At 36.1% G+C, this 14,744-nt stretch overlaps 1 protein-coding gene and 1 non-coding gene across 2 annotated transcripts in view; one reads left to right on the forward strand and one right to left on the reverse strand.

The window, feature by feature from the left end:
- DNAI4 (dynein axonemal intermediate chain 4) overlaps positions 1–14,744 on the reverse strand; it is a 93,376-nt gene that overhangs the window by 33,226 nt on the left and 45,406 nt on the right. Inside the window, 3 exon segments of the mRNA XM_042952056.1 lie at positions 1,288–1,496; positions 5,191–5,385; positions 13,124–13,279. Of these exon segments, the coding sequence (XP_042807990.1) occupies positions 1,288–1,496; positions 5,191–5,385; positions 13,124–13,279 (560 nt within the window).
- LOC122229018 lies at positions 12,993–13,095 on the forward strand. The gene has a single exon (XR_006206886.1). It is a non-coding gene; the product is annotated as a U6 spliceosomal RNA (small nuclear RNA).

Genomic DNA, 14,744 nt, shown 5'->3' on the forward strand with positions numbered 1-14,744 from the left:
GGAGAGTGTGATGCTAAGTGAAATAAGCCATACAGAGAAAGACAGATACCATATGGTTTCACTCTTATGTGGATCCTGAGAAACATAACAGAAACCCATGGGGGAGGGGAAGGAAAAAAAAAAAAAAAAAAAAAAAAGAGGTTAGAGTGGGAGAGAGCCAAAGCATAAGAGACTGTTAAAAACTGAGAACAAACTGAGGGTTGATGGGGGGTGGGAGGGAGGGCAGGGTGGGAGGGAGGGCAGGGTGGGTGATGGGTATTGAGGAGGGCACCTTTTGGGATGAGCACTGGGTGTTGTATGGAAACCAATTTGACAGTAAATTTCATATATTAAAAAAAAAAAAAAAAAACAAAAAAAAAAAAACAAAAAAAAAAAAACAAAAACCACACTCAGATATCACCTCATGCCAGTCAGAGTGGCCAAAATGAAGAAATCAGGAGACTATAGATGCTGGAGAGGATGTGGAGAAATGGGAACCCTCTTGCACTGTTGGTGGGAATGCAAATTGGTGCAGCCGCTCTGGAAAGCAGTGTGGAAGTTCCTCAGAAAATTAAAAATAGACCTACCCTATGACCCAGCAAAATAGCACTGCTAGGAATTTATCCAAGGGATACAGGAGTACTGATGCATCGGGGCACTTGTACCCCAATGTTTATAGCAGCACTCTCAACAATAGCCAAATTATGGAAAGAGCCTAAATGTCCATCAACTGATGAATGGATAAAGAAATTGTGGTTTATATACACAATGGAATACTACGTGGCAATGAGAAAAAATGAAATATGGCCTTTTGTAGCAACGTGGATGGAACTGGAGAGTGTGATGCTAAGTGAAATAAGCCATACAGAGAAAGACAGATACCATATGGTTTCACTCTTATGTGGATCCTGAGAAACTTGACAGAAACCCATGGGGGAGGGGAAGGAAAAAAAAAAAAAAAAGAGGTTAGAGTGGGAGAGAGCCAAAGCATAAGAGACTGTTAAAAACTGAGAACAAACTGAGGGTTGATGGGGGGTGGGAGGGAGGGCAGGGTGGGTGATGGGTATTGAGGAGGGCACCTTTTGGGATGAGCACTGGGTGTTGTATGGAAATCAATTTGACAGTAAATTTCATATATTAAAAAATAAAAAATAATAATAATAAAATAAAAAGATAAAAAAAAAAAAAACTACTCCACTTTATGTCAAATAAAATCCCTTGCCTAATGTCTGAGAAAACAAACAACTAGTACTTGACAGTCACCCTTATATACTAAAGACAGAATTGTTAAAATGTTCAATAACTTACAGGATTTGTTCTATTCCAGGCAAGGCTGCTCACATTAAGGCCTTTGGTTAAGTCACAGGAAAAGGACCAAAGTCGTTCTAAATTGGCTGGTATTGTTGATTGTCCTGTACTTATTTCTATTTCTTCTTCCTCTTCCTTCTGACCCTCTTCCTCTGTCTTTTCAAGTTTTTCACCTTCTTGAAAGTCTTCAGGTTTTTCAGGTTCTGGTTCTAAAATTAAATCAAATGAAGAGATTATTGTCCTCCATTCCTACAAGAGCCTTCCAAAGGTCCCAAACAGCATCTCTCCCTCTGAGACACTTAAAGCACCACTGGATCTGCTGGATGATATGGCCCAAGTGACAGGGCATTCTGAATGACTACCTGGGCCTCTTGTAGAATCTTCTTTTCTTCTGGGCTTACTCAAAGCTAGCCTTTTTTCAGATCACTTAGTGAATAAGCCAAAGTAGCACATCCAAATGAGGAATATGTTGTCGCCAAAGAACAAAGAGGTCTACTAGGCATGGTACCTTTTTTGGTTATAAGAGGGGCCAGAAGAAACAACTTATCCTTAACCTTTGGAAATTTCACTGAGGTGGAAAGCCCCTGAAATTTTATCAGAGGTGCCTGGGAGGCTCAGTCGGTCAAGCGTCCGACTTCGGCTCAGGCCATGATCTCTCGGTCCATGAGTTTGAGCCCCGCATCAGGCTCTGTGTTGACAGCTCAGTCTGGAGCCTGCTTCAGATTCTGTATCTCACTCCCTCTTTGCCCCTCTCCTGCTCATGCTCTCTCTCTCTCAAAAATAAATAAACTTTAAAAAATTAAAAAAAAATTTTTATCAGATTTATTTCTCACCCTCTGGGATGCAAATGTCTTACTAATAAGTCTACTTCTTATTCACCAGGTCTAATCAGCATAATGTCATCAATGCAATGGACCAGTGTGATGTCTTGTTGAAGGAAAAATTCCCTGAAGACTAAATTAGGACATAAAACTAAAGAGCTGATATACTCCTATAGGACAGTGAGGGTGTATTGCTGGCCTGGCAGGCTGAAAGCAAATGGCTTCCAGTGGGTTTTATCAACAGGTACTGAAGAAAAAAGAAAGCATTTTCTGTGTCAATAGTCACATACCAGGTACCAGGTGGTGTGTTAATTTGCGCTGCCAAGGAAACATCTGGAACAGCAACTGCAATTGGAGTCACCACCTGGTTGAGTTTACAATAATCAACCATTATTTCCCAAGATCCTGCATTTTCTATGCAAGCCAAACAGATGAGCTGAATGGGGGAGGTGATGGGAGTCAATACTTCTGCATCTTTCAAGCCCTCGATGGTAACATTAATCTCTACAATCCCTCCAGAAACATAGTATTGCTTTGGTTTACTATTTTCATAGGTAGCGGAAGCTCTAGTGGCTTCTACTTATCGATTTCCTACCAGAATAGCCTCCATCACATAGGTCAAGGATCAAGTGTAGGGCTTCTGCCAGTTGCTAAATATTTCTATTCCAAAGTATACATTCTGGAACAGCGGAAATAACTACAAGATGAGTTAAGTTACCCACTGGACCCACTGTGAGATGGACCTGAGCTAAAATTCCATTGGTCACCTGACTCCTATAAGTTCCTTCCGGCTAACAAACCATAGTGATGTTTTGGGACTCATGAAGTTAGTATCTGTCCAGAGCTAGTGTCCAGTAATCCCTGAAATTTATGATTATTTCCTGTTCCCCACTACACAGTCACTCTTGGAAAAGGCTGTAGGTCCCTCTGGGGAAGGCTGAGAGAAATTTTAACAGTATACACTTTTGGTAGTGTAGTGAAATATTTTCTCAAAGAGACGCAGCCTCCCCTTTATCCAAGGAGTTCTGGGTCTGCAAATTGACTCAAGCCTAGAAATTGCTTAAAGGGCTATGACTTTTCTTTTGTAAAGAAAAGACTCTTCTGTTTATACAGATTAAGTAAGAATTTAGGAGGAGACTACATTTTATGGGCTGATTTATCTCCCCAAAATTCATATATTGGAAGGCCTAATCCCCAGTACCTTAGAATGTAATGGGTTTGTAGACAAAGGCTTTAAAGAGGTGATTAAGTTAAAACAAGGCCACTATTCTGGGTCCTAATCAAATATGACTGCTATCCTTATAATAAGAGGCCATTTAGATACACCGAGAGACACAGGGAAGGCACAAGCACAGATAAAAAAACCTAGTGATGAGACCGCAAGAAGGTAGTCATCTGCAAGCCTAAAAGAGAGGCCTCAGAGGAAACCCCAACTGTACTGACACCTTCAGCTCAGACTTCCAGTCTCCAGAACTATGGGGAAGTAAATTTCTGTTGTTCAAGCCACCCAGTTTGTGGTATTTTGTTATGGCAGTCCTAGCAAACCAATACAGCACCTACCTATTTCTCTTCTAAGGATATGATGATCAGCTAGCCAATGCCATGGATCTCTGTGAGTCAGACTGTTCTGATTACTGCTCTTTACCCTACAGTAACCATGCCCACCGTTTCATTGGTGATTAACTGCTGCCACTTATCCCCTGCCACTCAGAATCTAATTGTTTAAGGATCTCAGTTGACTAGCAGTAGTTCCCACTACAATTTCTGACCTACAAAGAAAAGTGAGCAAAGAATTCTTCAAGGACATTGGGGCACCCAGCCAATTTATTTTTCACAATTGTGCTAAAAGGTGTATTATCCGGACACTTCTATAGTGGATAAGCAGGTCATCATGATAAATCCACCCTAACATTCCAATGTCCCAAAGCCTTTGGATACCTTTCTCTATAGTGTACCAAAGCAGTTCTAACATTTCAACTTTATTTAGTGAAAACCACATTTTGTCATTCTGGGGCCAGGACTGAAGCCCCTGCCTCTGCCCCAGGCCAACATATGTACAAAACTGTAAATGCATTTTCTTTTCCTTATGAATTCTTTTAATAACATTTTCTTTTCTCTAGCTTATTTTATTGTAAGAATATAGTACATAATACATATAATATAAAAATGTGTGTTAATTGACTTTATGCTGTAAGTAAGGCTTCTGGTCAATGGTAGTTTATTTGTAGTTAATTTGGGGGGAATCAAAAGTTGTACTTGGAGTTTCGACTGTGCCAGGGTCATCACCCCTAAGCCCTGCCTTGTTCAAGGGTCAACTGTACTTACCATATGAACCCACTTATATGATATACCAAAACAGTCAATCTCTGGTGAGAAAAGTCAGGTTAATACCTGTTTATGGGGGGTAAGGTTTAACTGAAAAATAGCACAAGGGAAATCTTAGGGTTTGTAATTTATTCTACAAAATGGGAAGATACTGAAGGTTTTTTAAGAGTTAAATGCCATGTTCAAACTTGTGTATGGGATACCTCAGCACACCAGGATAGTAAAGTGGAAAGAGAAATGGAATGAGATCAGGCCTTGGTTGAATGCCTAGCTTTGTCATGGACTCTAAACTTAGAAAGTTTCTGTACTCTTCATCTTCTTCATTCAAAAATTGAAGGGTTGAATTCATCTCTAAAATCTTTCAAAATATTCTGTGAACATATGAGATGGGATTTGTAGCAATAAGAACAGGAAGAATGCCCCTGTAATAAAATTAGGGATAGGTAATAAGCACCAGAACCTGGAAAGTGTCAATGGCAATGGAAAGGGGATTAAATATGAGAAAACAATTCAGTACAAGGGCAAGGAAGAGAAGAGAGCCATGGAAGCTTTTGTAGATTTTAATCTAAGGGGTGACCTCTTTTTTGTGCGCTCTGTAGTTTGAATTCTACTGTTATTTGGATGTTTAATGCTAAAAGGTATATAAATATGTCTTTTGATAAGTGATGATCCAGTCTGGAGGTTACATTTAAAAATGATAACGTCATTCAATTCTTTTGATTATTTGAGCTTGTCTAAATGTGATTTTTCAAAATACCTTTTAAAATAGGAAGCTGACGATAAGCTGCAAGTTTTGGTTGAAATATATTTTCCATTAGAACTCGTTCCATAAAAAATAAATCCTGATGAAACTTGTCAGATTTCAATATTGTCTCTGAGTGGTCTACTTCATCATCATGGACTTTAGTCAAAATTACATTTTCTATATCCATTAAAGAACTAGCTTCACTATCTGTAAAATACAAACATGATGCAAAGATAAAATAATTTATGCAGTATTAGATGATTCCTGCAAAGGATTTTAAAATGACATTTTGTCATTACTGTTTGTTTTCCTCCAATATTCAACAACTTCAATAAACATTTATTGAATATCTTTTATCTACCAAGCACATGAAAAATATACACATATTATTTCATTTTGGAATTCTTAACCATTCAAAAATGCACTATTTATCAGAAGATAAGCAATGATAACCTCATAGGTAATTTATATCTCTATACCTTGTTCTTCAAATTTAAACAAGATTATTAGCCTTCAGATGAAGGTCTGACTGGATTACTGTTTTATAGAAATACCATACGATTGTGTTAATTTTTTGTTGATGCTACAACAAACTACCCAAAACTTAGTAGGTTAAAATCACACAAATTTATTATTTTAAGAGTTCAGTCAGTTAGAGGTCTGACCCAGGTCTCACTGGGATACAACCAAAAAGTTAAGAGGGTTATGTTTCTTTCTGGAGGCTCTAGAGAGACTTATCTTTTTCAGCTTCTACAAGCCACCCAAAACCCTTCCTCCATCTTGAAAGACAACATCACTGCATCTCTCTGATCTTCTTCTGTCATTACATCTCTCCATGACCACAGCGCAGAAAGGTCTCTACTTTTAAGTAGCCATATGATTAACTACTCTCTCATTCTACTAACAGAAACCACAACAAAGACTCTTGGCCACATTTCCCCTTCATTCTTTCTGCCTCCTGACCAACTCTGGTACTTCTCTGTGTAGCTCACAGTGTAGAATGTTCCTTCCTCTTGAGATTTGTGAATATAACAAGCTATCATTTCAATGGCAATAGTGTTCTGATCTGTTGGCCTTGCCATGCCTAAAAAATAATACATTTCGGGGCACCTGGGTGGCTCAATCGGTTAAGCGGCCGACTTCAGCTCAGGTCACGATCTCGCGGTCCGTGGGTTCGAGCCCCGCGTCAGGCTCTGGGCTGATGGCTCAGAGCCTGGAGCCTGCTTCCGATTCTGTGTCTCCCTCTCTCTCTGACCCTCCCCCGTTCATGCTCTGTCTCTCTCTGTCTAAAAATAAATAAATGTTAAAAAAATTTTTTTAAATAATAATAATAAAGTTCACATTTAAAAAAAAATATTGTCTATTGGGATGCCTGGGTGGCCCAGTTGGTTAAGCATCCAGCTCTTGATTTCAGCTCAGGTCATGACCTCATGGTTCATGGGTTTGAGCCCCATGTTGGGCCTTGCATTATCAGTGTAGATTCTCAATCTCTATTCTTCTCTTTCAGCCCCTCCCCTGCTCATGCTCTCTCTCTAAAATAAATAAACATTAAAAAAAAATTTTAAATATTGTTTACAAGCCGAATTTAAATGTAAAGACACAGATAGATTAAAAAGATAGAATTAAAAAGATATGTTAACACTATCAAAAGAAGACAGAGTAGCTATATTTAATTTCAGACAAAGTAGACTGTAGAACAAGGAAAATTATCAGCAATAAAGTGAAGCATTGCACAATAATAAAGAAATCAATTCTCCAAGAAGACACAGCAAGCCTAATCATTTATGCAGCAAAAAATCAAGACTACAAATCTGTAAGGCAAAAACTAATAAAATTGCAAGGAGAATTAGACACATCCACTATTATAATTGGAAACTTTTAACACTTTTTAAACAGAATACACACTATTCTCAAGTTCACTTGGAATGCTCACCAAGATAGAACACATTCTGGGGTGCAAAGCACACCTAAACAAATTTAAAAGAATAGAAATAATAAAAAATGTGCTCTCAGACCACAGTGGAATTAAACTAGAATTTAATAACAGAAGGATAGCTGGATAGTCCCAAAATATTTGGAAATTTAAAAAACATATATAAATAAAAAATAGGTCAAAGAAGAAGTTCCAAATAAAGTTTTAAATTTTTTAAATATTTGAACTAAATTAAAACTAAAACTTATCAAAACTTGTGAAATGCAGCAAAAAGAATGCTTGAGGGAAATTTATAGCATTGAATGCATATACTAAAAAGAAGAAAATCTAAAAATTAGTAATCTAAGCTTCCATCTCAGGGCACTAGAGTAAGGAGAGCAACATAAGCCTAAAGTAAGCAGGAAACAAATATATATATAAAATATATAATATATATTAAATATGTAATAAATATATATTAATATATATATTAAAGCATAAATCAATAAAATTGAAAACAGGAAATCATCAGAAACAATCAATGAAATTAAAAGTTGTTTCTTTGAAAATATCGATAAAATTCATAATCATCAGCCAGGCTAAACAAGAAAAAAAATAAAACATCTAAATTGTCAGTATGAGCAACAGCAAAGGTGTCATCACTACCGATCCCATAGCCCAAAAGAATAATAAATACTGTGAATAACTCTTATGTCCACAGATTTGATAACTTAGACGAAATGGAGCAATTCCTTGAAAGACATAAACTGCCAAAACTCACACAAACAGAAATAGGTAATCTGAATAGGCCTCTATCTGTAAAGAAATTGAATAGATAATTAATAATTTTTCTAAATAGAAAGCATCAGGCCCAGATGGTTTTACTGGTGAATTATATTAAACATTTAAGGATGTTTATGCAATCAGAAAATAAGTAGAGAGAACACTTCCCAATTCACTTTGTTAGACTGACATTACTCTAATATGAATACCAGATGAAAACATTACAAGAAAAGGAGAATTACAGAAAAATATTGTTTATGAAAGCAACACAAAGATCCTCCAACAAAATATTAGCAAATCAAATCTAATAGTGTACAAGAAGACTTATACGACAAAGTGGGGTTTGTTCCAGGTATGCAAAGCTAGTGCAACACTTAAAAACCAATCAATATAATTCACCAGATCCACAAGCTAAAGAAGAAAAATCACACTTGATTCAGAAAAATCTTTTGACAAAATTCAACAGTCATTTATGATTAAAAAAAAAAAAAACCCAGGAGAATAAGAACAGATATGAATTTCCTCAACTTGATTTTTAAAAAACCTATGAAAAACCTATAATGAACATCATATTTAATGGTGAAAACCCAAAAATTTCCCCACTAAGGTAAGAAACAAGGCTAGGATATTCCTTATCATCACCTTTATCCAACATCATACTAGAAGTCCTAGTCCTACAATAAGTCAGGGAAGAGAAGTAAAAATTATACAAATTTGAAAGGAAAAAAACACTTTGTAGATGATACGAGTGTTTGTGTAGAAAATCCCCATAAATTGTGAAAAAATATAAAATTCTCCAATTATAATAAAAATTAGAGCAAGGTTGCAGTAAACACCATTAATATACAAAAATCAATGGCTTACCTATAAACCAGTGATGAACAACTGAGAACTGAAATAGGGGCACCTGGGTGGCTCAGTCAGTTAAGTGTCCGACTCTTGGTTTCAGCTCAGGTCATGATCTCACAGTTCATGAATTCAAGCCCCACATCAGCCTCTGTGCTGACAGTGTGGAGTCTGCCTGGGATTCTCTCTCTCCCCCTCTCTCTCTGCCCCTCTTACATGCTCTCTCTCTCTCTCAATCAATCAATCAATAAACTTACAAAAAAGAAAATTGAAATAAAAACCATAATACTATTTATATTGGCACTAAAAAGTTAAATGCTTAAGTTATAAATCTAACAAAATACATACAAGATCTACATGAGGAAATTACAAAACTCTGATGAAAGAAATCAAAGATCCAAACAAATTTTCAAGGATAGGAAGTCTCCATATTGTTAAAATGCCAATGTTTTATAATTTGATATATAGCTTCAGTGCAATCCCAGTCAAAAAATCCCACCAAGTTATTTTATTGACATTGACAAACTGATTCTCAAGTTTTTATGGAGAGGCAAAAGAACAAGAATAGCTAACACGATGCTGAAGAAGAATAAGACTGACACTACCCAATTTTAAGAATTACTATAGAACTACAGTTAATCAAGACAATGGGATATTGGTGAAAGAATAGATAAATTGATCAGTGTAACAGAATAGAGCTCAGAAACAGACCCACACAAATACATTCAACAGATATTTGACAAAGGAGCAAGAAAACTCAAGGGAGTCTTCAACAAATGAACAATTGGTCATCCATATGTTTAAAAAATGCAAACACAGAATTTATGCCTTTCACAAAAACTAACTGAAATGAACCTCAATATAAAATACAAAACTAGGGCCGCCTGGGTGGCTCAGTCGGTTGGGCGTCCAACTTCAGCTCAGGTCATGATCTCGCAGTCCGTGAGTTGGAGCCCCGTGTCGGGCTCTGTGCTGACCGCTCAGAGCCTGGAGCCTGTTTCGGATTCTGTGTCTCCCTCTCTCTGACCCTCCCCCATTCATGCTCTGTCTCTCTCTGTCTCAAAAATAAATAAACGTTAAAAAAAATAAATAAAATAAAATAAAATACAAAACTATACATTTTTCTGAGACAACATAGAAAACCCAGGTGACCTTGGGTTTGGTGATAAATCTTTGGATACAATACCAAAAGCACAATTTGAAAAAGAAAAAAAAAAATGTTAAATTGAACTTTATTAAATTAAAGGATTAAATATGAAGGACCAAGAAAATGAAGAGACAAGCCTCAAAATGGGAGAAAATTTTGCAAAATACTTACCTGATAAAGAACTTAATTTATCATAATTCATAAAATACAACAATAAGAAACAGTCCCATTTAAAAAATAACATAAAATTCAATTAGACCCTTCACCAAAGAAGATATAAATCTACCAATAAATATATGAAAAACTGTTCAACATCACATGTCATTAGGGAATTGCAAATTAAAGCAATAATGAGATGGGGCGCCTAGGTGGCTCAGTCAGTTAAGTCTCTGACTCTTGATTTTCACTCACGTCATGATCCCACCATTAGTGAGACTGAGCCCCATGTTAGGCTCTGCACTATTAGTACAGTGCCTGCTTGGGATTCTCTCTCTCCCTCTCTCTCTGTCTCTCCTCTACTGGTATGCTCTCTCTCTCTCTCTTTCTCTCTCTCAAAATAAATAAATAAACATTAAAAGAAACAATAATGAGATACCACTACACATCTATTAGAACAGCTAAAAAGTTTTAAAAATAAATAGTATCAGGGGCACCTGGGTGGCTCAGTCGGTGAAGTGTCCAACTTTGGCTCAGGTCATGATCTTATGGTTCATGGGTTTGAGCCCCACATCGGGCTCTGTGCTGATAGCTCAGAGCCTGGAGCCTGCTTCCGATTCTGTGTCTCCCTCTCTCTGCCCCTCCCCTGTTCATTCTCTCTCTCTCTCTCTCTCTCTCTCAAAAATAAATAAACATTTAAAAAAAATTTTTTTAAAGTAAACAGTATCAAATACTGATAGAATGAGGAGCAACAGAAGCATTCACTTGCGTTGCTGGTGGTAATACAAAATGGTACAACCGCTTTGGAAAACAGTTTCATAGTTTCTTAAGAGTCTTAAGCATACCCTTACTATACGACCCAGCAACCGTACTCCTAGGTATTTACCCAAATGAGGTGAAAAGTTATGTCCACACAAAAACCTACACAGGAATTTTCATAGCAGCTTTGTTCACAGTCACCAAAAACTAGAAGGAACAAAGAAATCCTTCAATAAATAAATAAACACATTGTGGTACATCCATATAATTTAATATTTTCTAGTGGAAAATAAATGAGCTGTCAAGTCATGAGTCAGCACACAGGAGCCTTAAATGTATATTGTTTAGTGAAAGAAGCTAGTGTGAAAAAGCTACATATTGTATGATTGCAACTGTATGACATTTTGGAAAAGACAAAACTATAGACAAAATAAAAAGATCAGCGATGGTCAGAGGAATGATGGTCAGAGTTATGGAGAAGGAATGATGACTAGGTGGAGCACAGGGGACATTTAGGTCAATGAAACTATTCTATATGAAACTGTAATGACCGATACATATTGCATTTGACAAAACTCACAGAACTGTACAACACAAGGAGTGAACCTTGATGTAAATTATGGATTTCAGTTAATAATAATGTATCAATATTGATTCATCAATTGTAACAAACATACCACACTATTGCCAGATGTTAGGAATAGGGGAAACTGCACCAAGGGCTGGGGGAGGGATGAAGGAAGAAATTAGAAGGATCTCTCAGTACTCTCTACTCAATTTTTCTCTAACTCTAAACCTGTGCTTCAAATGTCTATTACGTTTTCAAAATCTAAAGCTCTCTTAAAAAAAAAAAAATGGGGCGCCTTGGTGGATCGGTCAGTTAAGCGTCTGACTTCAGCTCAGGTCATGATCTGGCAGTCCATGAGTTCGAGCCCCACATCAGGGTTCTGTGCTGACAGCTCAGAGCCTGGAACCTGCTTCAGATTCTGTGTCTCCCTCTCTCTCTGCCCCTCTTCTGCTCATGCTCTGTCTCTCTCTCTCTCTCAAAAATAAATAAACGTTAAAAAAAATTTTTTTTAAAGAGCTCATAAGAGAAAATAATTTCTCCTTGTGAACTGAGCTAGGGTCTTACACATTCAAAAATGAAAATCATGGCCCTTTTTCCCTCAAACGTAATGGCTAACATACAACCTGTACATTCAAAGTTTAAATAGAATAGAAACACTTCTTAAACCAAATATGGGCCATATTTAACTTTTTTTCTATGTATTTGCATTATAAAATCTCAGAGGCAAAAGGGACGTTAGAGGTGATCTAATAATGCTACGAGTTTTTATCTGACTCTCCTTTACACACTCAATAAATCCGATCATTTACCTCTGCTGCCTACCTTTTTCTATTTTTTATTTTTTCCCTTTTCCTACTTATGGTCTCCCCTATCCCCTTAATTGGCCATAATGCTAAACTAGAGTATACTTTTATTTTGTATTATAGTTCTTGAATATGGTTCTATTATTCCTTTTTGCTTTTTAAAACACACCCATATACACAAGAAATAAAAGACCCACAAATTGAGACATTTTTCTTTTAGGACCTTCCACTTACACTTTTTTTGTGTGTAAATGGCCTTAATAGAGGTGGAGTACGTATATCCAATTTTGAAGTCCCAATGTAATTTTTCAGCCTAAGATTGATGTTTTTCTTAGCAATTTTTCGTAGGAAAAATTTTAGCTTCTAAAAGCAAAACTACTATATGGACATTAACATTTAAGCAACAAACAACGTTTCTTTAGTGCTAACTAATAATTCATTCTTCCCCTTCATTGTTCTCTGGGAAAATAAACTGGTCTTCATTGTAAACAACTTTCAGTAAAACATGGCTATAGTCTACATGACTATATAATTTAAATATAATTTTAAAAACCAAAAGAATATTGGTGACATATTTAACATATGTCATAACATATATGAAAGAGAGCTTAAGAACGAGTAAGCAACAGAGAAAGACAGACTCTTTGAAGCTCTTGACAGGTATCCAAGAAAAATTAAATTTTTCAGTTCAGAGTCCAAGATGACGTGAAAGACTAACAATGCTATTTCTGAATAAAAGTTGTATTTTTCACGTTTCACCAGAAATGAAGTATTGTGACTGCCAAGAAAGAATTTACTTACAATGACGTGTGAAAACGTCACTTTTTAAAAACTGAGATAGTGCTTGCTGAGGCAGCACGTACAGTAATGTTAGAATGATACAGAGAAGACTAGCATCTTGTGCAAAGATGACACACACATTCGTGACACATCCCATTAAAAAAAAAAAACTGACATAAATGAAACCTTACCTTTTTCTGTAGTACTCCCTGGCACTCTTTGCTCTCGATCTTTAGAAGGTACATTTGCTTTACCACATGAATCAAGGATAGATTGTTTTGCTGGTAAAGATGAAAGCTCCATAGCAATGTAAGAATCATGCAAATCCCAAGTAGTGGACATTATACCTAAGTAAAGAGATAGGTAAAAATTAGTTTCAACCAAGTTCTAATAGTTTAGGTTATACACAACTAGTTATAGAAAAATCTCTCCGTGTTTTAATGATAACTCCAAGTTATCCTCACCATCCTTTTTGATACCCTCTCCTTTCTCCCTTCCATCCCAAGCTGATGCAGCAGAATCCCATCAGTCTGTCGCTATAGGTCTTGCTTAATATGGACCTGGACAACCGTGTTATAATAAGCATTTAGCATTCTTTCACTTCTGGTTAATATGTTTATATTCTGTAGAACTTTTAATTTATAATAATATAATCCCATTTTTAGCACATAACACCTCCTATATACTTAACGTGAAAAGATTACACTTGTTGGGAAAATGTAGATTCTGTTCTCAAGAAATTTGTAAAGTAGTAGGGTTATTATCTTCTCTTTCAAAAATTTGTGTTTACATTATATTTGTTCATTTGAGCAAATATAACAAGTCTCCAAGCAAAAATTGGCAATATTATTTATCTCCAAATAAAAAAAAGAATTCCAACCCCTTTCATTATTGATATAACAAAGAAAGGCTCATGTAGCAATTATTTTATCAGTGACCATATTCCTAAGGCTAAACTTGCTAAATTTTTAAAGTCCAGTGATTTGCTAAAGAATTATTTTCCCTAAAAATCAAAACAAGATCTGGATACAATAAATGCAACCACCTCATTGTTAAAACTTTTATTTTCATGATACAAAATGAAGGAGCTCTGGTATTTCAAAATGTTTTCAATTAGCAAGAATATTAACTCACATTTCATAGTAACATTTCTATTTTATTAAACCTAGTTATATTTGGGGCGCCTGGGTGGCTCAGTCGGTTAAGCGGCCGACTTCGGCTCAGGTCGTGATCTCACAGTCCCTGAGTTCGGGCCCCGCGTCGGTCTCTGTGCTGCCAGCTCAGAGCCTGGAGCCTGTTTCAGATTCTGTGTCTCCCTCTCTCTGACCCTCCCCCGTTCATGCTCTGTCTCTCTCTGTCTCAAAAATAAATAAACGTTAAAAAAAAAATTAAAAAAAAAACACCTAGTTATATTTAAGAAAGTTATACACAGAATACCTAGCTTATTTCGCTAATTGAAAAGGGTACAATTTCCATGTTCATAAAGTAAAATACCATAGGAGGTAATTGTGTCTTTCTATGTTGAAGTACTTAAACTTTTTTCTTCCTTTAACTGAAAGTTTAGTAATTTGAGTAAATAGGAATATACTGTTATGTGATCACTAATAATTGCTACATAAATAAAGGTACATGTTATAAATTACATGAGCAATATAAAATGTTAGGGTGATTTAAAGTTTTTTCTTATTTGAGAATAACAAATAACATGGGTAATTTTAGTTTGGGTACCATCATGACATTTGTACATTTGAATAAATTAACCTAAGAAATAAAAAAATCTCAAACCACATGCCATAATAACATGTACAAAAT

This window comes from Panthera leo, chromosome C1 (genome assembly GCF_018350215.1).
Source record: "Panthera leo isolate Ple1 chromosome C1, P.leo_Ple1_pat1.1, whole genome shotgun sequence".
Lineage (NCBI taxonomy): Eukaryota > Metazoa > Chordata > Mammalia > Carnivora > Felidae > Panthera > Panthera leo.